This window comes from Anolis carolinensis, chromosome 4, assembly GCF_035594765.1.
Source record: "Anolis carolinensis isolate JA03-04 chromosome 4, rAnoCar3.1.pri, whole genome shotgun sequence".
Lineage (NCBI taxonomy): Eukaryota > Metazoa > Chordata > Lepidosauria > Squamata > Dactyloidae > Anolis > Anolis carolinensis.
In genome coordinates this window covers 174,129,234-174,155,026 of record NC_085844.1, presented here as the reverse complement: position 1 = coordinate 174,155,026, position 25,793 = coordinate 174,129,234, and the positions used below count along the sequence as shown (strand labels likewise).

The 25,793-nt window shown below is 39.7% G+C and overlaps 1 protein-coding gene across 1 annotated transcript in view; it reads right to left on the bottom strand.

The window, feature by feature from the left end:
- Window positions 1–25,793, bottom strand: part of plpp3 (phospholipid phosphatase 3) — an 80,162-nt gene that overhangs the window by 28,156 nt on the left and 26,213 nt on the right. The window contains exon 2 of the mRNA XM_003220177.4: window positions 10,243–10,400. Within this exon, the coding sequence (XP_003220225.1) occupies window positions 10,243–10,400 (158 nt within the window). The remainder of the gene's footprint in view (window positions 1–10,242; window positions 10,401–25,793) is intronic.

Below are 25,793 nucleotides of genomic sequence, written 5' to 3'. Positions count from 1 at the left end.
AGACTATTTAGTGCAATTCAAGATGGCCAAACGAAGATTCCCCTACAAAGGAAGTAGCCAGGCTTTAAAGCGACTCTTTGATTGAGGGTGCTACTCCAGCTAGCCAAACAAGGATTCCCCTAGGTATAACACAGCCAGGCATTGAAGCTGCAAGGCTATTCAGTGCAGTTCAACCAGACCAACAAAGGATTAACCTTGGTAGAAGGTGGCCAGGCTTTGAAGCAGCAATCCTACTCTGTACTATTGAGGCTGACCAACCAAAGATTCCGCTAGGTAGCAAGCAGCCAGGCTTTGAAGCAGCGAGGCTATTCATTCCAATTCTAGCAGCCCAAAAACCCATTTCCCTAGAACACAAGTACCCAGGCTTCCAAGCAGCAAGACTGTGCAATCTGAAAGCTGAAAAGGTAGCGCGTGGTCTCCTCCAGAGAATGCATAGAAAAAAACACCGCTTTTGCCATCCTCCTTTCCTCCCATTGGCACTTGGTGAGGTTCACATGCTTGCAAGGGTGGGCACCGGTGAGTGGTCCGCGCAAGCGCAGATTTTTTTGTGTTTGTGGGATTGTGTGGGCCATGGTTGTGTATCCGAATGTTGGTTTAGTTGTTTAAACCCAGCTGCAAGGGCGTTGTGTTGTGTTGTTAATTTTCGTGGTTCTGGGTGTTGTAGTTTCTTTGTTTACTTTAAGGTAAAAATGGTCAAAAGCTTTTTATATAGAAAAGTAGAATAATAATAAAGTCCATCTGCGCACAAATACAGCATTATATTGTATATATCCATATCTATATCTGTTTATCTGTCTATAGCATTTACACATACTTTTCTATTATTACTTCTAAAATTCAGCCCTGCTTCTGGTTATGTGACCCAAGAACCTTTTAAGCCTTTTTTGTGACATCTCCAGAGGGAGTGTTCCAACTTGGCAGTAATGCTATCAATCATCATTATGAACTTGGTTGCCTGGTTTTCTTATAATCTCAGGTCTTAAAAGGGCAATTTAATGAAAATCAGGCTGTGAAATCAATTCCAAATGTCACACCTCTCTAAGAGGCAAAAAGCTTAACTTGTTCTTTGTCACATTACCCAAATGGATTTCTTGAGCTCTAGACTTTATAATTTTAGGATTTTATTAATTATTTCATTGTTTTTATACCTAAGTATCAAAAAGGTTACTTTCCCCCTCCACAACCTCTTTATTCTGGCTAGTATGTATATACACTTAATGGTCAGGGGGAAAAGCCTTCACCTAAACCCATTTCTGGAAAACCAAAAATATTACTACTGACACATCAAATACAGGGAAATATAGAAACTATCTTATTTACCTCTTTCCGTTTCAAGATCCTAGTGGATCATATATGACTAAAACAAAACTAAATCATTTTTAAAAGAAAAACTTTAACTGTCCTGAGTTGGCAAAACAAGAACACAAACTTCAAGGATTTTTAAAAACAAATTCTGCTTTGCTTCTTACAGGTTTAGGTTTTTGGAATGCAATGCTTCTAGGATGACTATTAATGCTGAAGAACATGCCAGGCACAGACTTTACTTTAAATATTGTTTTAATTCTAATGGATTCTGAGGTGGCAAACAATAAAGGTAAAATGCAAAAATATACATGCAGTGTGATACACTGGATTTCAAACACCAACATAGAGTTAGCACTTCATATCCACAGGATTTGTATCCCTGGATTTCTACCACCCACAACTTGAAATATTCCAATGTCCAAAAAAATACCCACCAAAAAACCTTGCTTCTGCCATTTTATATGAGCGATACTATTTTATTATGCAACTAGCTGTGCCCGGCCATGCGTTGCTGTGGCGAAGTATGGTGGTATGGGAAATAAAGTATTGAGGAATTGGTGGTAGTTAAGGTAAAGGGTAAAGGTTTTCCCCTGACATTAAGTGCAGTCGTGTCTGACTCTGGGGGTTGGTGCTCATCTCCATTTCTAAGCCGAAGAGCCGGCGTTGTCCGTAGACTCCTCCAGGGTCATGTGGCCGGCATGACTGCATGGAGTGCCGTTACCTTCCCGCTGGAGCAGTACCTATTCATCTACTCTCATTTGCATGTTTTCGAACTTCTGGGTTGGCAGAAGCTGGGGCTAACAGTGGGGCTCTTTCTGCTCCCCCAATTCAAACCTGCGAACTTTCGGTCCAGAAGTTTAGTAGCTCAGCACTTTAACATGCTGCACAATTGGGATATTATTTCCTAAAGGTTGTGAATATACAATGTTTCTGATTTTTTTTTTGTCTGTTGGAGGCAAGTATGAATGCTGCAGTTAGGGAAAATGATTAGCATGTAATGGCCTTGCAGCTTTAAAGCCTGGCTGTTTCCTCCATGAGTGAATTTTTTGTTGGGAGGTGTTAGCTGGCCCTGATTGTTTCCTGTCTGGAATTCCCTTGTTTTCAGAGTGGTGTTGTTTGTGATATTTTATGTGCTTCTACTGTCTGTGGCCCTCAGAAAACAGGATTTGCCAGACTTTGGTGATGGGCATACTTTGTTGGGAGGTGTTAGCTGGCCCTGATTGTTTCCAGTGTGGAATTCCCCTGTTGTTTTCTGTATTATTCTATCACAGTAATTATTTCATATTACAGTAGAATCTCACTTATCCAACATTCGCTTATCCAATGTTCTAGATTATCCAACGCAGTCTGCCTTTTAGTAGTCAATGTTTTTGTAGTCAGTGTTTTAAATTCATTGTGATATTTTGGTGGTAAATTTGTAAATACAGTAATTACTACATAGCATTACCGCGCATGGAACTACTTTTTCTGTCAAATTTGTTGTATAACATGATGTTTTGGTGCTTAATTTGTATAATGATGACCTAATTTGATGTTTAATCTGCTTTTCCTGAATCCCTTCTTATTATCCAACATTTTCATTTATCCAACGTTCTGCCGGCCTGTTTATCTACTGTATATTATTGATAATGTTATATTATCTGCTTAGAACTGGATTCTATGAGGCCCCTTCTTCACAGCTGGATAAAATGCACACTGAAGTGGATTATATGGCGGTGTGGAGTCAAGATAATCCAGTTCAAAGCAGATAATATAAGATTCTAAATGGGTTATATAGCTGTGTGGGCCTTGAGTCTACACTGCCATATAATCCAGTTAAAATCTGATAATCTGTGGAAGAGGCCTAAGTGAGGCCTAACTGTGCCTGTCCCCTGGGCTGAGTAGGTTGCTAGGAGACCAAGTGGGCGGACCTTAGCCATCTAACCGGCAGCAATTGGATAAAAACAATTATTGCTCTCCCTCTAAATAGGACTTTATTTTTCTTTTCTTTTTGTTGTATCAACCTAGAGCCATGGATGATGGGTTGTGTTGTCAAATTTCGAGGTTGGGGGGTTTGTAGTTTTGTCTGCTGCCCTGATGTCATCACTCTTTTATATATAAATAGATTGGACATAATGGAACTTGAGCACCCACTGGTTTTGATATTGGGGTGAGGGCCCTGGGCCCAACCACCATTGGATACCAAGGGCCCACTCTCTATCTGATCTTCACCACTTGATTGTACATGGGTATCTTTTCGTTAAGATGTTTAGGAATCATCAAAATATATTAAGAAAATGGCAGCATATTAAATTGCTTAATAGTTGTTGAAGAAATTTTGCCTACGAGGTTCACTGCAGGATTAAAAGATAGAAACAGAGAAAAATTATCATATCTTATAGATGTTTTGGGAGAATTGGATTCTATTTGAAGAGATAGCTTAGGCATCGTCTTGACAGATGTCAGTTTTTGTTTGCTTGAATCATATCTGGTGAGAGGGGGGGCGGGAAACAAAGATTTCCATCCTAGAGTACACAAGGACTGTTGAGAGAACACATGAAATCATCTGAAGGAATATAGTCTCCTAGTAATGAAGAACAAATTATTGGAAGCCTACTGTAACTCCATATGGCAAAGTAAAAGTAGATCTCAGAAAACTGAGGACACTGAGATAGCTATATTCAGATAACATCTATAGAGGGAAACTATTAATTCCATCTTGTAGGAGAGAAAATGCAGTCTAATGGCGGCAGACTGCAAATGTGCTGAGGAAATGGGAAACAAGATGTCTATCGTAAAATCCCATCGTTCCTAGCTCAAGCTTCATTGCATTACTTAATGTAGCCAATGCTGCAATATGACAGCAAACATCTGTGCTTCTTTAGCCCTTGTTTACCATCTTCCAGATACCATTGCTACTAAAACAATCTTCCAGCTAGACAGGGGAGATGGGGGGAAATATATGGGCTAGGTGTGCATAAAAAGACTTGGTAAAAAGGAGCTTCTTTGTCAAAAGCTTTGTTAATAGTTCTGTAGTTGAAACCATTATCATTCATAGCTGCTTCATATCATAGAATGTGGTCTCATTCCGTTTTAGGAAAGCTATTTGGAATATTGCCCTATATCCTTCTAGATGGAAATTAACATCAAAGTCCCTCCAGTTTAGGTTCAGGAGCTAAAGTGTTCCAGGGAGTCATTTGCAAGCCTTGGAAAATACAAGTGCTGCACAGCTGAAGGTTTGTCTAGGTGCTGGACTATCTTCAAATGCAGGCAGTGAGCCAGGGTCCCTGTCTGCATGTGGAGTGAATAAAAACATCTCAATTCCAGTATCTCCTTCTTTGGCAGAATGCAATTAATTTGCCGGATGGCCCATTTGTCATTATTTACAGGGAGGGCCTGTCTTTGGCAACTGGAGCATCAGTCTGTTTTCTGTATTGCTCACTGACTGGGGAATGAGTTTCTTACAAATCTCCTGTGGCTTTTGTGGGCACTTGGGAACATATTTCCAACACAAATGCACAGGCATTCAAGTACCATTAAGCACAAGGAAGGCATATAAAACATTATGTTCCTTCAGATGACTTCATGTGCTCTCTAACTGTTCTCAGGTAATATGGGATGGGAAATCTTTACCCCCACCTCCAATGAGCTGGACTCCAGGCCCTAACATCCAGGATGGATGTTAGACCTGACATCTAAAACATTCAGATATCCAAATTTTTCCCCACACCAAGTGTAAATAGAAAGTGCAAAAATCTAGCTGTTGGATATGACCCTGTGTTAAGGTCTCCACAAGATTCATTCAAAGGCTTGCCACTGCTGCCTTCTTAGGCTCTGAGAGACTGTGACTTGCTCAAACTAACCTAGCAGGCTTCCATGGCTGCTCAGGGAGTTGAGTCCTTCTATTGCCTGTATTTTACAAAAACTGAAAATTTGCCCAATACAGTCAGTCTTCTGCATCTATGGATTCTGTAACCATCCAAGCCTTGAAAATATACCATCCAAAAATTAACCATGATTTTGCCATTTTATAATGGAATACCATTTTTCTAAATAATTATACATAATGGAACTTAAGTATTCACCCAATTTTGGTGCCCATGGGAAGTCCTGGAATCAACCCTCAATGGATACCAAGGAACCAGGTATAAGAATGTACTTGAATACAATCAAAATACAAGAACAATTGTGACAAGAGGTGTACTGCCATTCAATCAATCCTAAGAAATTCCAAGAGCATGCATCCTCGAAAAATCTAAAGCTGCCTGGCCTCAGGTAAACATAATATTACTTTGACCAGGGACAACAAAGTCCAAAGATTAGTATTTTCTCTTCCTGCTGGTGGTCCTAGTAATTGCACAGATGTAGCAGACAGTAAATTGTAGACATCAATCCCCACTCTTTCCAGAATGCCACTGTGCAGTCGTGACCTCTCCTGCTTTAGCTGAAATCATGGATGAACTCTTAAATGAGATGCTGAAGTTGGATATGGATAACCTTGTTTTTTTGGCAATGCTGCCCCTGCTCCTCCTTTTAAAAAAAAGGAGGAAAGAAAGAAAGACAGAGAAAGAAAGAAAGAAAACAAGAAAGCTCAGGCAACTAATTCAGCACAGATGTGGAAATGCTGAAACTTCATCCTGAATAAACAAGTCTTAAACATATTAAGCTCCTCTTCTGATTTGCGTCTCCAGCAAGCAGGGAGCATGTGGTGTGAACTGCTGGAAATGCTTAAAGGGGAGCAAAGCTGGGAATAAACCAAGTGAAAAACTCTCTGGTATTTGGAAAACATGGTTGAAAAATCTGGTTTCCCAAATCCATGAAAGGCCTCTAAGCAATTAGTTTCTATTATTCAGTCCCTCTTGCAATCTCTCTCAACTCATTGCACAGGATTGCTACATTTCAAGCTATTATTTTTCTAGCATCTAATTAGATAGAAAAGGCACATGGTTTAAATAAAAGACACTTGTTTTATCCCATTGTAGTTACATAGATTGTGTCTACTCTAAATGCAAGTCAAGACATTGTCTTATGCCAGTGCTTAAGGCTGAGAAGTGATATTGTTCACTGGATGGAAACATTACTTTTTTTTGGAGTATAAGTCCCTCAGCCCCCTAACATAGGCCGTGATGACTGGAGGATACTAAGAGGTACAGTTGATAAATAAAATACCAAGTTATCATATAAACACTTGAAGAAAATCCAGGAATTAGATAACTACTCACAATCACAGGTTCAAACTCATGGCTGTTTGGAAATGTCTCTGCCCACCCTACATGATTCTATTTAAATATACATAGGATTTGTGGCCTTAGATAACAACCTTCTTTTGTTACAGAACTTTTGTTACAGAAGATGGATATTCACAGGATTGAGGAGAGAAGTCAAGTAATGAACAGGGCTGATTACATCCTGAAGCAAACAGAAATAAAGAATTCACTAATTTCCAGACTTTATTCCTTGGGCAGTAACAAAAAGTTTTTATTCTGGCCGCCATGGCTTACAGTTAAAATGAGGTTCTAAAGGGTGAAGGTATTATATGTTCAAAAGCAAAATAAATGTACTGTGAGATAAATACTGGCAACATTTAGGGGAGGTCTGGAAACACAGTCCCAAAGGCAATGTGTATCTCAAAGGCCATGTGCATTCATATCCTCTCATGTACTGATGGAGAGAAAGGTCATAGACCCTGATGTTTACTTAACAAGAACTCTGTGGGCCTGGAATCCCCCAAAGTATGACCTAGACCTTTTGCCCTGGACGAAAGACTCTGCTGATGACACCACTGGGGAGGAAAGGGGTGAAAATGATTGCTTTGCTTTGCTTATCATCAATGAATGCCTTCATGCCAGATTTGTGTTTGGAAAGTCATCAAAAAGCAAGGAAAGAATTAGTATTCTTTGAATTTGAAATTCATTTATATTATATTACAATAACCTCATCCTCTCTGTTGTATCTCTGATGGGTATATATGTGACTGTGTGTGTGACAGAGAAGGGTGGACTGAAAACTGGTAATTAAAATCTCCAACTTATTAGATGACAAAGTGTGAATTTCAAAGATTTATGATTAACACAGAACTATAAACTTAAAGCTACCAATGGTTGGTGATACTAAATAGAGATCAAACTAAACTATGGTATATTTATTTATTTTGCAGATGCAGTTTTTTCTATGTAGTAATTTTACACATTATTTCTGATAGAATGAATATGGATCTTGCATTTATATTTTTTCTTGATAAAGAAACAGTTCACTTTAAGTACTAACTCCCACAGTTATTTTAAAGGTTCCATTTTGTTTTGTATTTTTCCCCAAGCCAAGTAGCCTTTGTTGTAAAAGCTAAGGAGCCAGCACAAAATCATCTCATTTTATAAAAGTTCATAGGCTGTTTCTTATGTTCTTTCTAGTTTTTAATGAGCCTGCCATTTTGTATTACATGGCTGCTGAATTATGTAGTCAGCTGATTATGTTTCCAGTCACATTTGCTGCCCATTTGCTGAGTTGACCCTGATCAGAAGCAGATTTTGAAAGAAACCAAAATGAGGCCACATGAGGCAACAACATGAAAATGAAAAAAAGTCTTACACTTTTACTTATGACCTTTTCCATAGTGAAAATACTTCCCTGCAGGACAAAATTCTTTGTTGTTTATAGGCTTATTCATTTGCTCTAAGACTGCAAAACAACTGTTTAAATTTCCATTTACTACACTCATGCTTAGGCTTATTATTAAGAGTAAACTTTGTTAACAAATAACGTTCTTTTTTATCTTTCATACAAGATGAAGTGCTAATAGTAGAAGCTCATGGAACAAAAAAGCGCTAGCCTGATTTAAAAAACCTGTGACCCACCTGTTGAGCACAAACACGGGTTTCTCCACAGATTAGTTCATGCATTTGTGTTTTAAAAATCTAATTTAGTGTCGCTGTTTTATCAGCTGATGTAACAGGATGTCTGCTTACAGGAAGAAGCACTAGAAGACTCTTTGGGGAGTTTTCTAATGCGTTGGCAGGCAATCCTGTTGAAACCTGTCTTAACAGCCAGGATTTAAAAATGTCCAGGAAGCGTGTACTCCTGGATTCAGTCCTGATCCTGAATCTTCAGCTTTCAGCAGTAGTTGGGAGTTCATTTACCCTATGAAAACTAGTAAAAACATGCCTGTTTCCCGAGATGTCTGATTAGGACACAAGGGCATGTGTCTGGGTTACATCCCATTTGGATTACTGTAGCCCATTCAGCATGGATATATCTTTGGAAATGTTAGGGAAATTCAATGTGTTCAAGATGCTGTGGCAAACTGCTGACCAAAGCTGATTAGGGGGAGAACAGAAAATCCTAGCTGCAACAACTCTACTAGTTATTGGTTTTTTGCCAGACACAAATCAAAATATTAGCTGTGACGTTATATGATTGTTATATGATGTGTTATATGACTTTAATACAGCCTACTGAAGGCCATTTTCCCTGAAGAAGTTTGATTCCAAAATCTTTGTATGAAAACATTTCCTTTGTTTCTATCACAGGCATGTTTCATGAAAACCCACAATAGGGACTTTTTGGTAACTTGCTCCAATGTTGTGGAACTCTGCAACAAGACATCAGGCTGATCCACTCTCTGTTCCCCTCCTGCTTTTAAACTTTTTTTATTCTGGGTTTTTATTAACATGATAGCTGATTTATTTGTTTTTAATGTTTTTCACAATGAGAAGTCACCAGTTTCTATCTTTCTTCTATTTTAAATAAATAAAACGTAAGTGAACTTGGAGAGTACTAGTGTGGGGAAGGTTTTATTCAGAAAGGCTTGGATATGTTTCATTTTTGGCTACAATTTCCCAAATCCTATGATTATATTGGCCAGAGAATTCTGAAAGTTGTAGCCCAAATAGTTCTATTGAAAGGTTACCACTTTTAACATCTTTGTAAACCTTTAGTCCCCTCCATTCCCTTTTCATCTTCAATTGCAAAGCTCAGAATGTTTTCCCCAGATGCATTCTGAGGGTCCTTCCAGACAGGGCAGAATCCCGAGAGTAAGTGGGTTATTTTAACCCATTTCCTCCCAGGTTTCTGTCCCTACCCTCAACCCAAACCCGTCTTTCCCTTGAGGGTGGCTAATTGCCATTCTGGGTCAACCAAAGGTTAATCCAGGATGGCATCTTCCCCCCTTTTAGCCCCCCACTCCCCCAAAAAAACTTAACAGAGAGGTCTGCTGGCTTGCAAGCCCCTCTACAAAGTACTCCTGGTGTGTGAAAATGACGCATCAGGAGTACTCTGCAGAGGGGCCTGTGTTGCTTGCAGGCCCCTCCAGTAGGTTTTTTGGGGGGTGACTGGGGGTGAGTGGTGAGTTGGGTTCCCTTCTGCTTCAGGAGTCTGAAGAACCAGGATAGTTATGGGGATTGAGCAAGTTGGCAGGCCAAAATTAAGGATTTTGATAAATCAAGGATCATCCCAGAAAGAAGGGAAAGTACCAGTGATGCCTTAGCCAAGCTCTGCCATTTTCTTGCGCAGGCATCTAATAAAGCTAAAAGTGCCATCAAGGCAAAGAGTACAGAAGAGATCAGTGCTTGTTTCAGGTCCTCCCAGGATGGACTAAGGTTTCCTCTTTCACAACACTACTTACATTGATCCAAGTTTTTTGGCTCAATTTTTGGCTAAAATTTCTAGACTTAGACATGAATATATACAGTATGTTTTTGAATGCACAGTTCAGCACCTTGGATAGATCTTTTAAATTTTGGATTAAACCTGGGTCAGATTATCATGCAATGGGCATGGAAGCCAGTAGTAGTAAGTATTCAACATATTTCAAATCACCAATGTTGATTAACCAATATCCTACACTTTATGGAAGAACAAAAGGGCAAGTGTGTTGTTTGATAGCAAATGCTACTTTTCAGGAAAGATTCTCTTGCAACCTTATTAAACGATGTATGGAAACCACAACTGTATTATTCTACTTACAGCAAGTATGGCTATAAGAATGCCCGCGGCACAAAGGACAGCATCATTGATGGTTTCTCCAGTTTTCACAGGGTAGCGGATGCTTTCATCATCACAGTAAAATCCCCGGCGGTAGGGTGCAATTGTGCTTGTTTCTATGATCAGGAATGGCAGTCCAGCTGGTAGGGAAAAAAGCAAGAGAAACAAAAAAAAAGTTACATTCAAAGAAATAACTGTATTGGTCAGTAGAGGTGTTCAAATTGCTCTTTTAGCACCTTAAAGACTAACAAGAAGAAAGAAGCTGAAGCACAAGCTTTTATAAACTCAGTCTATGAAAGCTTGTGCTACAAATCTTTTTCCAGTTAGTATCAAAGGTCCTAAAAATCCCTTTGTGTAAACAGAAGAGTGTTCAGAAACACAAAAAGCCTTAAAGAACTTGATCCATCAAGCAAAACCAAAATACACAGTAACAATCTCGAAGCTAAGCATTTTCCAAAAGTAGGTGCACATCAAAAAAACTTTAACTGCAACCAAGCATTACCTCCATGAAAAACCGAAATACCTAAAGCAAAAAACACAAGATTGCTTACTACTCAACCATGAAGCATCAAAATACTTTTCCAGTTGAGTTCACAGAACTATAATGAAAAGGGGGAAAGGAGGGAAGAGGGAAGATCAATTCCTTGTACATTTTTATTGCACTAATTTGATCTGTAAATTAATGGTCTATGGTCTGAGCATTAATAAACCATAATTTGATGTGCAAGGTAATTCAAGCATGACATATGCAAATAATACATTTTTCAAAAATGCATTCAATTTGCAACAACCTAAGCAAGCATGTGACAGACTGATTTGACATGAGAATTCAGGTGTTTTTTTTTCTTATCCATGGTTTTCTGCCTTTTCTCCAGTGTACATAGCTCATCTCTCCAATATCCTCATAACAACCCTATGAGAATACTGGGCTGAATATTAGTGATTGAATGACCATCCCTGGTTTACATTTAGTACTCTGCACTTCTGAGCTAGCAATCAGAAAAGAAGATGAATGCTATTTTAGCTTGAATTAATAAAATCATAGTTTCCACTGGTTGAAGGAACTAATCATCCTACTGTTTTCTGCATGGTTACACATTATCTGGAATACAGCATTCAGGGCCCTTCCACACAGCCATATAACCCCGAATATCAAGGCAGATAATCTACAATACCTGCTTTAAACTGGGTTATCTGCGTTCACACTGCCATATAACCCAGTTCAAAGCAGATAATGTGGGATTTGATACAGCTTTGTGGAAGATGCCTCAGTTCTGGTCACTTGTAGGCAAGTTGGAGCAGTCATTGAATCATAGTGCTGGGAGAGACCACAAGGGTCATCTAGTCCAATCCCCTGCTGTACATGAAAAAACACACAACTTTGTAGGCTGAAGCAAAAAGCTCAATATGAGTGAAAGGATCTGTTTTGCAACACAATAAAAAGCAGCAGATAAATGTAGGAAAAACCCTACTAATATCAGTCTCTGAATTTGCAGCTCAAAACTTAGCATACCGTGTGAAATCCAGACCATTGTCTTTCCACTACCTAATGTGTTGGAACAGAGCCAACTTGAACACAAGCCTTGCTTGCCAGGCCAACAATATAAATTAATAGCCTAAAAGAAAAACCCAATGAAAAACTATCGTTGAAAAATTCACACAGCATGATATGATCTAGTTTCATACCTACTAGAAGCAGCAGTTTAATAGTCAACTTTGGGGATTAACCATACTATGGTGACGTGGCTTATTGTTATTGCTCTAGTTCCTTTCTTTAATAGCTTTCACATGACAGGTCTGTAAAACACATGTTCTCTCAAACAATAAAACATGTCTGAGAGCTAAATTGGTTTCTTTAAAAAGGGGAGGAAAAAAGAGAGGGCAGGGCTGCTGGAGACAATGGCGTTCCACTATGTTATGTGAACTCTGGCATAATAGAGATTTGTTTTTCCTTCATTCACTGAACAGCATGTGGGTACTATTTCCTCGCTTTGATTATTTTCAGGACTGCCACCACTATAGTAAGAGCATGATTTGACCTGGATTGTATATATTTTCTCTAAAAAGCATACAGACATGGTTTTGAATATCTGAGGGTTTTGTTTCTTTCTCCTACAAACTTGTGGTTTTGTGGGATATTGCCAATTGAGCCTTGACATTTTTCCAACACAACAGTAACCTCAGATTCCCTATTTTCATATGAGAAACATAAACATACCCTCAGGAGCTGAACGGATATTGCTCAGTAAAACTCACAACACGCCTAGCCTCTGGAGGCCATGCTTGGGAAGGTTACCACCTAAGACAGGACATACCCACTGCCTTTGTAATGAATGGTATGGTGCCACAGGGGGTGGGCACTTGAGGAGGTAGCCTCATTTCCAAGGAGCATTTCTTGAAACACAGATTATTTGAAGAATTGTGTCACCGCCCACAATGTCTGGCAGCAGCCCCATCTTCTGGGAACGGTTAGCACTGAGGTTCCAGTATGGAGGGATGCCAATGGCCACCCTGAATATGGGCTTACAGAGATAGGCAGGGGATGCCACATACAGAAATCAAGGACAAAATGGGGAGGGGAGACTTTTGTTTTTTAAAGTAGAAATAGCTCTTGCTGTGTGACTATTTACAGGACAGGCTCCCAAGCCCAGCTTTCTTTATACCAAAATGTTAAGGACTATTAAGAAGTATAAAATCAGACTGCGGTCCCTCTCAATCCCACATTGCTGTCCCAATCTGGCCACAAATTACTATGGTTGTAAGACAACACATGAGGTTCCAGCCTAGCGGAGACTGTGAGCTCAGTCTCAAACCTATTTCACCATTGGCCAAATCAGACTTGATTTTTTTTTTGTACTAGACACAAGGGACAAGGACAAGAGCTACTTTCTGGACATACTAGCTGTGGTTTGTGCCTGTATCTGTGCACAAAACAGAGGCAGAACATGACCAGTTGAAAGGAAAATCCTCAGTCCTTGAATGCCCTCAGAGCAAGCCAAGGTGCTAGTTCTTGCCAAATCTATTGCCCTGCAGCCTCCTGTCCATTACAACTCTTGGAGGCAAAACAAAGCTAACTAAAACCTGACTTCATCTCTTTAAAATAATGCTATACAATTCAAATAAAGATACCACATTTTCCTGCATTCCTCAAAGTCCTGCTTATTGTATCATTTAATCTTCTTGAATAATAGATTTTGGAATAACGATGCAATGCAAACATTTGAGACCAGATCCCTCTGTGCTATCAATAGACAGGGAGTGCAAAATGAAGGAAACAAGTCCTAGTGGTCCTCTCCCAGGCAGTGCATTGGCTGCAGTATAAGCAGTATGTTGGACCAGATAGGCATTTTATTTGATCTAATAATAATAATAATAATAATAATAATAATAATAATAATAATAATAAAACTTTATTTATACCCCGCCACCATCTCCCCAATGGGGACTCGGGGTGGCTTACATGGGGCCATGCCCAGAACAGTACAATATAGCAAAATATAAAACAACATATCATAATACAATTAAACAATACAATAAAATCATGTACAATGCAACACAATATATAACAGGGCGGGCCGCATGAAACACTTAGTTAAAACTTGGGGTGAGAAAAGGATAAGAATACAATCACGGAGAACAGGGACATAAGATAAAAAACAATCTAGAGGATAGATGTTGGGGGAGTAACAAAAGAAGTGTGTAATAGTTACTCTCCGAAAGCACATCGGAAAAGCCAGGTTTTTAAATCTTTCCTGAAGGCTAAAAGAGTGGGGGCTTGCCTAATTTCGATGGGCAGTGAGTTCCATAAACGGGGGGCCACAGCAGAAAAGGCCCTCTCCCTTGTTCCCACCAGGCGGGTCTGGGATGCAGGCAGTGGCGACAGGAGGGCCTCCCCTGATGATCGAAGAGATCGGGCAGGTTTATGGTAGGAGATACGGTCACGAAGGTAGGTGGGTCCCAAACCGTTTAGGGCTTTATAAATGATGGTCTGCACCTTGAATTGGGATCGGAAAATGAATGGCAGCCAGTGGAGCTCCTTAAACAGGGGAGTAGATCTCTCCCTGTAACTCGCCCCCGTTATTAATCTGGCAGCCGAGCGTTGGACCAGTTGTAATTTCCGAGCCGTCTTCAAGGGAAGCCCCACGTAGAGCACATTACAGTAGTCCAGTCTAGAGGTAACTAGGGCATGGACCACCGTGGTCAAGTCAGACTTCACGAGGTATGGTCGCAGTTGGCGCACAAGTTTGAGTTATGCGAAAGCCCTCCCGGCCACCGCTGACACCTGAGCCTCAAGCGTCAACGCTGAATCCAGGAGGACCCCCAAACTGCGGACCTGTGATTTCAGGGGGAGTGCAACCCCGTCCAGCACAGGTTGCCACCCGATACCCCGATCAGACGAGCGACTGACCAGGAGAGCCTCTGTCTTGTCAGGATTGATCCTCAGCTTGTTCCTCCTCATCCAGTCCGCCACAGCGGCCAGGCACTGGTTCAGCATCCGAGGGGCTTCCTTGGAATCAGATGGAAACGAGTAGTGGATTTGCGTGTCATCCGCGTAGAGATGGCAACACCCTCGAAAACCCCGGATGACCTCTCCCAGCGGTTTCATGTAGATGTTAAATAGCATGGGGGATAAGATAGACCCTTGCGGGACCCCACAGGTCAAAGGCCAGGGGTCCGAGCAGGTGTCCCCCAGCTTCACCATCTGGGAACAGCTCTCCAGGAAGGACTGGAGCCACTGCAGAACCGTGCCACCGAGCCCCATCCCAGAGAGCCTCCCCAGAAGGATACCATGGTCGATGGTATCGAAAGCCGCTGAGATGTCCAGGAGAACCAGCAGGGTCACACTCCCCCTGTCCAGCTCCCTGCGGAGGTCATCCACCAAGGCGACCAAAGCCGTCTCGGTGCTGTGCCCAGGCCTGAAGCCAGACTGCGAGCGGTCCAGAAAATCAGTGTCATCGAGGAACTCCTGGAGCTGCGTGGCAACCACCCGCTCCAGAACCTTGCCCAAAAATGGGAGGTTGGAAATTGGTCTGTAGCTGCTACATACAGATGGGTCTAAGGAGGTCTTTTTTAATAGCGGTTTTACCACCGCCTGCTTAAAGCAGGATGGAACTGACCCCTGGACCAGGGAGGCATTTATAACAGTCACAAACCAACCCAACAACCTGTGATGACTCATGGGCATTGTAGTCCCATTCCTAGTGCTGTTGTGACTGACGAAGAGGAGAACTTGGGTTTTCCTCCATTTCAGCCAGAAAGGGAACCATTTCAGCCAGAAATTGAGCCTTTGCACCTGCAGGAGGTTTGTCTTCCAGAAATCTCCCAAACAAGCCCGGAGTCGAGTTCTCCCCCTTTTTCGCGCCGTAATTACATTCTCCAGCAGAAAGGAGTGCAACAGGCTAATCGCAGGAGTTTGAGAATAGCAGCAAAGCATTCAGATGATTAAGCCTGTTCCCATGAGAAATTTTAGGGAGTCATACATCTGGACACAGAGATTGACTTTCGTTTCTGGTTCCCCAGAGAAGTGTTCTCTGGTGGGGAAAACAAGGCCTATTTCGGTTCCTTGCTCCCGGAGGGATCTTGCGGAGTCAATTTCGTCAGCAACTGGAGTAGTGTGTGTGGACAGCTACTCCGCTTCCAAGCCTTTGTTCCTGATTCAAGCCTTCGTTTTCCAGCCTTGTTCTTCCACGGATTTTGCCTTGCTTTCCAAGACCCAGCCTTGCCTTGTTTCCCGGATTTTGCCAAGTAAACACCACGGATCTTGTTCTTGTTCCTCGTTCCTTGCTGTCTTGTATTCAAGCCTTGTTTTTCCGAGAGTCAAGTTATTTCCTAGCCTCGTTCAAGTTCTTGGACTAAAGGACCTTGTCATCTCCCCTCACTTTGCCTGGCAAAGTGAGTGTTTCGGTTATTGGATTACAACTTTGGACCTTAATATTTCATATTGGACATTGTTTCTTTGGACTAATTTTGACCTTTCCTGAAAGGTCTAATTCTGGACTATTTTCTACACTTGTTTTTATTAACTTTATATACTCCTTCAATAAAGATATTAGATAGATTCTGGCCTCTGTGTATGGTTATTGGTGCCCTGCAGCCGGGTCGTGACACAACCCATCTTTGGCCAGCTTAACCAGCCAAGAAGGACAAGGATCCAGAGCACAAGTGGTCGCCCTCACAGACCCAAGAATCCCCTCCACGAAGATGAAGACTAGATTTTTTATTTGCCACCATGTGGAAGGACTGTCACAAATTCCCATCTCCAGCAACACCTGGCATGAGGGTCATTTTAAAGCTCTTTGGACATTTATATCAAGATATGAAAAGGAAACTTGCGATCATGTTTGGCTGAACATATTTTAAATCTCCCCATAACTGGGAACCTTGTATTATCAAGGAAGCATATTCACAGTCTACTAAAGGGAAGATACTGAAAAGCATTTAATGTATAAACCACACTCTTCCCAGCCTCAGAAGAAGAAAGGCAACCCTTTTCTGAATAAATCTTGCCAAGAAACTCCTGTGATAAATTCACCTCTGTGTTGTCATAAGTTGAAAATGACTTTAAAACACAAAACAACAAACAACAACAACAGAGCAGCAGTTTAGCATGTGGCTCTCTCTTCTACCATCATACTGCTACCAGTACCTAGCATCTATCTACTGCTGAGGCGAATGCCTAATAACACTATGCTGGAGCCTTCTTTCAAGGCTCTTTTATACTTCAGCAAACAAGGGGTTTGACTTTTGACTTCATTCATAACCAGATGAAGCAGGCTGTGGATATTATCAGGTTCAGTTAGGGGCCTTTGGTGCTGCACACAGGGGAGGAATGAAGAAATAAAATTGTATCTCTGCTTTTGTTTGGCAAGTCAATGTGTCTTTCTGACTCGCTGCTGGTACATTCTGCTTTACATTTCAATAAAAGATTCTATAGCTGAATCTTAGCAGGATTTGAAACCTAAAGGCAAAGAACGATTATTTTATTAATGTTTTTCCCAAGCAACTAATTAATTCTTCTGTTTCGCTTGGGAGTGCTAACAACCCTAGGAGGTGATTTTTTTTGGTAAGGCATGCGTTTACAGTCCAACATGCAATAGACAGAAAAATCAAAGGACTCTTGTGTTGGGTTCAGTGCTTTGAAACATTGAACCTTTGAAAACTTAACACTTGGGCAGATTTGAGGTGGGGGGAAGCTAAGACAGGATAAGCTTTCATTGGCCACCCATTGATAAAGTCATGTGGGATGTGTTGCTATGCTGACCCAGCCAACTATCTCTGATCTTTCAGTTGAAGTTTCACCTTTGCACTAAATTAAACACTTCTTTGACTTTCTGAGGACACTACAGGATGGATGAATACACATACACATCTCATAGGAAACACTTTCCAGGTATTTTTTGATACATTAGCTTACTATGTGCTATTTCTCCAGACTTCTGTTTACTTAAGCATTTCATCTAAAAGAAAGAACATCTAAACTGCATTGGAAAACCATTTGCTTGAGATTTCTGACATCCTCTTAAAGCAGGGATGTCAAACTAATTTTCATCGAGGGCCACATTAGCCTTATGGTTCAAAGCGCTGTTGAATCTATGGATGGAGAATATGTGGGTGCAGATAACCAACTATATTTTTTCTACATAGTGGTCAATTGCAACCCAACAGCACTTTGCGGCTCTGCAGTTGCAGAAAGGTTAAGGGCATGTTAACATTAGACATCATATTCACAAGTCTTGTATCTAAACTCAAACCCTACTCTCCTGACTAAACAGAACAAACTGAAGACTTCCAGATGTTACTGTATCACAACTTCCATCAGCTGTAGCCATTAAACTAATGATGAGGAATACTGAAGTTGTAGTCCAGCATCTTGAGGGCCACATATATTGACATAGCAGACTGTTTTGTATCTTTACATGGTTTTATTGTATGTATGTGTAAGTGTGTACGTATTGTATGTTTTACATGTTTTGATATGGTCATAAGTGACTAACCAATAAAGAATTGATGTTGTTCATAGCAGACTGGATTTGGTGCATAGGTCTTGAGTTTAACACATGTGTCTTAGGGTATCTGGCTGTAGAATAGAACAGATGTGAGTAAAATTCAACATTTAGAGCAAATGTGGAATGATGCAAAGCTTGTTGGAGACTAACATTTTATGCAAGTTTTTGCCCAGGGGAAAAATACCCAAGGTAATGCTGTTGAATAGGAATAAGGAGTTGAGACAGCAAAGGAATAAGCAGAAATTCTCTGAAGTGGGGTGTTCAGTAAAAGCATGAATGGTTGTTTTAAATTTTTGAATGATTTTGCAGAGGGACAGCCAATGCTTGAGAACAAGATACTTCCATGGGGACCTTGGACAAAGGAAATTGCTAGTATTTTAAACCAACCATCACACAGAACAAAAAAAAGAGGTTTCTTTGAAGTTTATCAAAGATTCTTCCATTATATGAGTTCTCCTAGGCTTTTGAAGAAGAATTCCCATTAAGCCCAGAGGGATCAGAAGAAGTATGCTGTCCTCCATGCCCTACACTCTGGTCCCTGACCGGTGTTGACCTTCTCATGTAACAGTGCTACAGCCACATTAAAATGTACTGTGTGTATGTATCTGTGAGGACATGTCCAGAGAAATCAGACATCTTCCATACAAGAAGAAGGAAGCAGCTGATTTTTAAGAAGTCAACTGAGTGAAATGACCCCCAATCACAACCTGTTTATTAGAACAGCCCAAAAGTGTATTTTGCCTTCCATATTTCCACATTTCTTATGTAATACATAAATCTTTATCAGGAGCAATGGCTTGAATCATTTTGATAGTTTCAATAAGAGTATAACTTGCCACCTTGGGTTGTGCTCTAGCATAAAATTAATTAATACATAACTTTAAAAATATCTGCCTGAAATATTTTCCTTCTTGAGAAACTTTTCTCAAGTTTCTCAAACTTTTCTTCTTTTCTGTATGAGACCAGAAAATAGCAACTCCTTCATACGCCAAATGATGCATTTAAGTAGATCAAACCCACAATTTTTGTGTCTAAGGCCCCATCTACATGGCCATATAATGCAATTTAACTGCATTCAATTGCATTATATGACCTTACACTGACCATATAATGCAGTTTCAAATAGCATTATATGGCAGTGTAGATGGGGCCTCAGAAGGAATATATATCCAGTTGATAGATTTCCATCCCTCCTCCCCCACCTATATAGGATAGGAAATGGTTTACTTGAAATATATTAAAAATACCCTTCAATTCAGAGGAAATGGGATTTGATATGTTACATCTTGATATACATATGAGAAAGGTAAAACATACTTTTTCAAGAGCTGGTAACTCTGGATGAAAACAGCTATTCTTTCTTAACCATATCACCGCTCTTTCCCTCCCAACTAACCTACAAATAAAGCAAGACATGAAACCAGAGACGTCAAAACTAAAAGATCAAGAATTTCAGAACACAGGAACATTTCTTTGAGTTTTAAACTTCAAAGTCCAATATGAATTTATCTCTTCCCATGTATTTCCTCTCTTATATTTGTGTTTCCTTTCAAGAGTGGGTATGAAAACCACATAGTCATGGGCTGGATTACACAACTTCTGCATTGGCCTTTGAATGAACATTGCCAAATGTGCCACAGTATTTCAAACCAGTACAACCCAATAAATTACCCATTTATCAGTGCAAGATATTTTAAAAGAGCAGCGCCCTCTTTCTAGTAAGGGATTTTGGAAAACTGGAAATAGACTTCTTGCAACTCCCAATTTCACTGCAGCAAGAAGTCATGCCACTTGCAAGTCCTGTGACAAAAAAAACTTACTTTGTCCACCTGATTCCTAAACATCTTGCCCTGTTGCAATAAAAGCAACAAGATGCCAAGACTTTCCTAAATTCTTGTTCACTTCATCTAATATAGGAGGGTTACGAAAGTTCTTCACCAGATTTTCCAAATTAAGTTTGATTTTCATATCTGGGATTATGGCTCCATCACTCTTAAAGGTCAGGGAGAGGTTGGGAGTTGCTGCCCATAACATGTGAAAGGCACCACACATTGAAGGAGCTTGAAACAGAAGTTTTGCCATTTGTCAGCTGACTAACTGTACCTTACATGGTCTTTTAAAGCTATGTCGCCTAAATCTGGACCCTATTAATAAATCCCAGTGGAGCAAGCATTTGCAAAGCTACAGTTCACTTGTTCTTCAGGGACACAATGGGTATAGTGTTCCTTTACAGCTAAAAAATGGAGATGCCCCAAGTTTCCTTTTCAGACCACTTGTAACAATGCAGTGCCCTACTGTCAGGCAATGTGTGAATAAACTGGAGGGGAAGAAAAGGTTAAGGAAGCCTAAAGGAATAACAGCGTCTTTTTCTCACTTTCCTTTCCTCCTTTTTTTTGGATGCTTTATTGCAGTATATTTTGGACAAAGACATCCCTGTTCTCTGCACTTTTCCCCCCTTAAGGGCTCCGTGCCAAATAACGCTATTCCCCTTCACCATGGTACTGCCATGAGAGCAGACTGGTATGTTTGCCTGAATATCATAGGGTTTTTTTTTCATGGAAATTGCTTCTGGTCAACAACAACTCCCTTTTGTCAGGTTAGACATGAAAAAGAAGAAGTGCTCAGATGAAATTTAATCATCAGAATTGAGAACAAAGTGCTGATCAAATGGCACAGCCTGAAGGAGAGAGAGCGTGAGCAAGCACACAAATGGCAGTTAGATTTGGAAATGCTCAATATAGCATTCAGAGATCATTACATGTGTGTGTTCCCCTTCACAGACATTAATATTTTAAAACTTCACACCATCTGCCTTACATTACTGCAGCAATAACCAGCACACCAAAGCTAGAAATATAATCAGCATTTTCACAGCTCTTCAACTTCAATATCTTACAATGCTGGATAAAAGCATATTTTCTTCATTCAGTGCCTTGTTCTGACTTGAAACCATCAGCACACTTTTCTTTAAGATACTCGGTATCTTACCTGAGAGCTAAAACTTGTTCAAGAAGTATCAGCTCATGATACGTTATTTCCCCCAACTTTGAAGAGGTTTCTTGGTTTCAAAACCAGTCTCATTTAGCTCAAGCACACTCTAGTTCTTGGATTGGAACTTGGGAAGGCAATTGTAGAGAAAACTGGACTCTTTTAAAACCTAGCCAAAAGGAACATTTTGTCTGATGTTGTTGCTACTTTTCAGTATGCTTCCTATGCAAAAACATTTTTGAAAAGCCTCATTTAACTTCACACATTAAGCAGAGGCCTGGTTCTGGCAGATGTGTGTGCAGTGTGAGCTATCTGGATCTCTCCTTTGGTGTCTTTTAATTAAGCATAGAACTAATGCCAGACTCTGATCTACAAAGGGGAAACCAACTCAACAAAGGGGAAACCAACTTGGAGATTCGCAGGCAGAAAGGAATCACAACACATGGAACCAACCAACTCAACACCATTACTTTAAAAGTAACAGTCATAAATTGCTAGCACTCACCGTGTAAAATTGTGAAACAGCTAAGCATTTTCAATTCATGCATGTATTTATTTATTTCTTACATACAGGAAAACTTTGGATATAATCAGTCACTGGTAAATTATTGTTCAATTTCTGACTCACATAAGCCACATCTCCAAAGACCGAGTCCAAGGAGTAACATAGGGTGCATCTAATTGAGGAATTAACACAGTTTGACACCATTTGAACTTCCATGGCTCAATGCTATAGAATCACAGAGTTGTAGTTTGATGTGGCACCAGCACTCTTTGGCAGAAAAGTCTAAAGACCTTGTAAAGTTGCAACTCCCATGATTCCATAGCTCTGAGTCAAGGCAGTTAAAGTGGTGTCAAACTGCATTCGTTCTAAATGTAGATGTTTTATTTAAAGTACACACCAAAAGAAAATGCTGGCTTCTCAGAGAAATCTAGCTTCTGTAGAAAGCAAGAAACAATGCTAATAGATGTTTTGTCCAACTGTGTAGGCATCTTATTTGTTCCTATTGTGAATCCATGTTGCATGATTATGGCACTTCAACACCACTGTAACAGCTATAGTTTGGTAGCTATGGAGTCTTGCGAAAGAGCTCGAATGCACTCCCTTGACTTACAATACTAAGTCATTCTGTAGCAGAGAATTTTAAGTAGCACAGTTCTCAATATTCCACAGGGGTGGATCTATGTGGTATCAGACTGTTACGATTGTGTAGCATGGATTACACCCTTTGTCTGTAGAAAAATTGTTACAAAATGTAAGGGGTTGAAAACAAACTCAGGCTCAATAACTGCAGTTGATGAAATAAGATATTGACATTCTATGCCTACTCACCCAACCATTCAGAATACAGAAAACGGCATTCTGCTCTACTTGGCTTTTTTCACAAGTTGAAACAAGCCTTTCCCCCCATTTTCTAATGCTTAATTGCCACCTCCCCCAACAGGAATGCAGATTATCTTCCCATTGCTAGCAATTGCCTTATTGTTGAAGCTTTAATGAATTGGGGTTGTTGTGTGTTTTCTGGGCTGCATGGCCATGTTCCAGAAGTATATGGCCATACAGCCCGGAAAACACACAACAATCCTGTGATTCCGGCCATGAAAGCCTTCGACACCACTTTAATGAATTCTAAGCCGTGGGATACAGCAGGAATTAATTCATGTTGGAATTATGCATTTTCAGCACAGTGACAGAATCTTCATAATATTCAAGCAGGATATTTAAATTTCATAGACATGGACCCATATTGGAGACAACTGCACTTTCATGTTGTTTTTATACAGCATCAGAGGTCCATCTGAAAATATGCTGATGGCACAAAGTTGTGATGAAGGTTTTTGAAGTTAGTTGGGTAGTAACTGGGAATTGCACTTAGGGCATTAGTGAGTAAGGATTGAGATGCATAATACAAGAATAGGGAATTAAATGTAATTTTGAAGCTAAAAAATATATAAGTACTGTACTACATAAGTATCCCTTAGTCAAATTACTTGGGACCAGAATTCCTTCAGATTTGTTTTCAAATTTAGAAATATTTTAATATACACAATCTTGAAGATGGAACCCAGGTCTAAACACAAAATTGTTTCATACACACTTTATGCACATTGGCTGAAGGTAATTTTATACAGCAGATTTTGAACAATCTTGTGTATGAAACAAAGTTTGTGTGCTCTGAACTATTCAAAAGCAAAGTTGTTACCATCTCAGCCACACATATAGACAATTTCAGAACACCTCATGTTCCCAATTAAGGGATCCTTGACCTCTACTGATGCTAGTGTAATCTTCCATTGGTTCATTTCTAGAGAACAATCTAATTCTGCTTTCTACTCAGTTTTCATTTCATTAACATCAACTTTAATACTGTCCAACAAACATTTATAAACTACACTTTATAGTTTTTGTTTCCCTATGATATAATGTTTTCAGCACAGCAAGAATGGGTGAAGCAGTCAAACCAGATGTTCCATGTAGATGTCTAAGGTGTTGACATTTCAAATATTGTCGCAATAGCTGATCTGGCAGTGTTAAATCCTGATACACTGTCCATCAGAACCAGAAAAGGATATTCATTATTCAGTCAAGACCAAGGTATTTTCTCAATGCAGAAAGGCCAGGATTTGAAAAAGAAATGGCTAAGAGATTCCTACTGAATTTCCCAAGTGAGATAACTGCCTCATGATAGGTATTCACAGCGGGTAGACAGTACACTATATTTAGAAATCTTGAATGAAAGTTTGCTTGTGCTATTACATGATGAGTTGCTACTGAGAAGAGAACAAAGTTTGAGAAAATGTGACACAACTACATTGCTGAAGATAAGCAGAATTAGATCTTACCAATTGGTGAATAGGACAGCTCCTAAGAAGTCAAGGTCCTCACTGGAGATTATTTTAGGAAATATCTGAGTCTGATTTGGCATGCTTACCATGTAGAGGCCTTCACAATTTTACGTGTACACATAGAAGTAATGCACAGCACAGATTGGTGATTCTGGGGAAATAATTGTATATCACTGATAACATTCAAATCAGGAATAGCAATACCTTTCCTCACAGGGATGAGGAAAGGTATTTCTATGTGATGTCATTTAACACATTTACTATGTATAATGTACTGATGAACCAACAAGTGTTATAAAAAGGTGGATGTGTTAGTACCAGATGTGGAAGGCAGAAATTGAAACTTTCCTAAGACAAGAATGATTACAAAATTTGTGCTTTGCCAAACTATGGAAGTTCAAAGCCCTTTCTGTACAAATGTATTTGGTGACTATTTTTTTAGATGATGTAATGTTTACCCATGCTGTTTACCTGAATGATGCTTTTTCTAGGAAGGCTTCTTGTGTGCTTCATTCTTATCCAAACTGGTGTATTTTTAAATAAACTCTCTAGTGGACATGCAGCTGTTCTAGATCAAATGCATCCTTTTGCTTGCCAATATCCATTGGTATGTTGCAACCACTTCAACAGGCACAATCAACAAAGCCAGAGAAATACAGCAGGGAAGACATCTGTCTGACCTGAAATCTACATTTCACGAGTCTGTTAAGTTTGCTGACTGGTCATACTGCCATTCCTTCAAAGGTTTTCCAGTGTGCTTGGCCTGGCCTGTGAACAGCTGAAGGTCTTTCATTGCTGTCTTATGTGTGACCCAGTCACAGAGTGGAGCAAGAAACAGACTGGTTTCCAAGCTTGTAAACAGAAATACCTTGGAAGATAGGAGTAAGAGAATGGAAGCATGGTAACAGGTATCTGACTACTGATTAAGGTTCTTTTGGACAAGACCTCAGATTTTTTATACCACTGAACAAAAGGTTTGTATTAATTAGAATATTTGTTAATCTCAACATTAAGTAAACAGTTGAGACAATCTGTCAGATATTCCAGAATGAGGAGCAGATGTAGCAGCAGATATAAGAATACATTTCTTATATTTACCCCATGTTTCCTAAAGCATAGGTACTAGCCTTTGGAGACACATGTTAAATATTTAAGTACAGGTTGAGTTTCCCTTATCTAAAATACTTGGAACTGGAACTGGTCTGTATTTAAGATTTTGAAATATTTTCAAAATATATATACATTATAAGATACCTTGGAGATGGGACACGAAGTCTAAACACAAAATTTCTTTATGTTTCATATACAGTAGAGTCTCACTTATCCAACGTTCTGGATTATCCAACACATTTTTGTAGTCAATGTTTTCAAGACATGATATTTTGGTGCTAAATTTGTAAATACAGTAATTACTACATAGCATTACTGCATATTGAACTACTTTTCTGTCAAATTTGTTGTATAACATGATGTTTTGGTGCTTAATTTGTAAAATCATAACCTAATTTTATGTTTAATAGGCTTTTCCTTCATCTCTCCTTATTATCCAACATATTCACTTATCCAACGTTCTGCTGGCCTGTTTATGTTGGATAAGTGAGACTCCACTGTAGTTTTTAAACATAGCCTAAAGGTAATTTTATAATCAATACTTTCAATAATTTGTACATAAAATAAACATTGTGTACACTG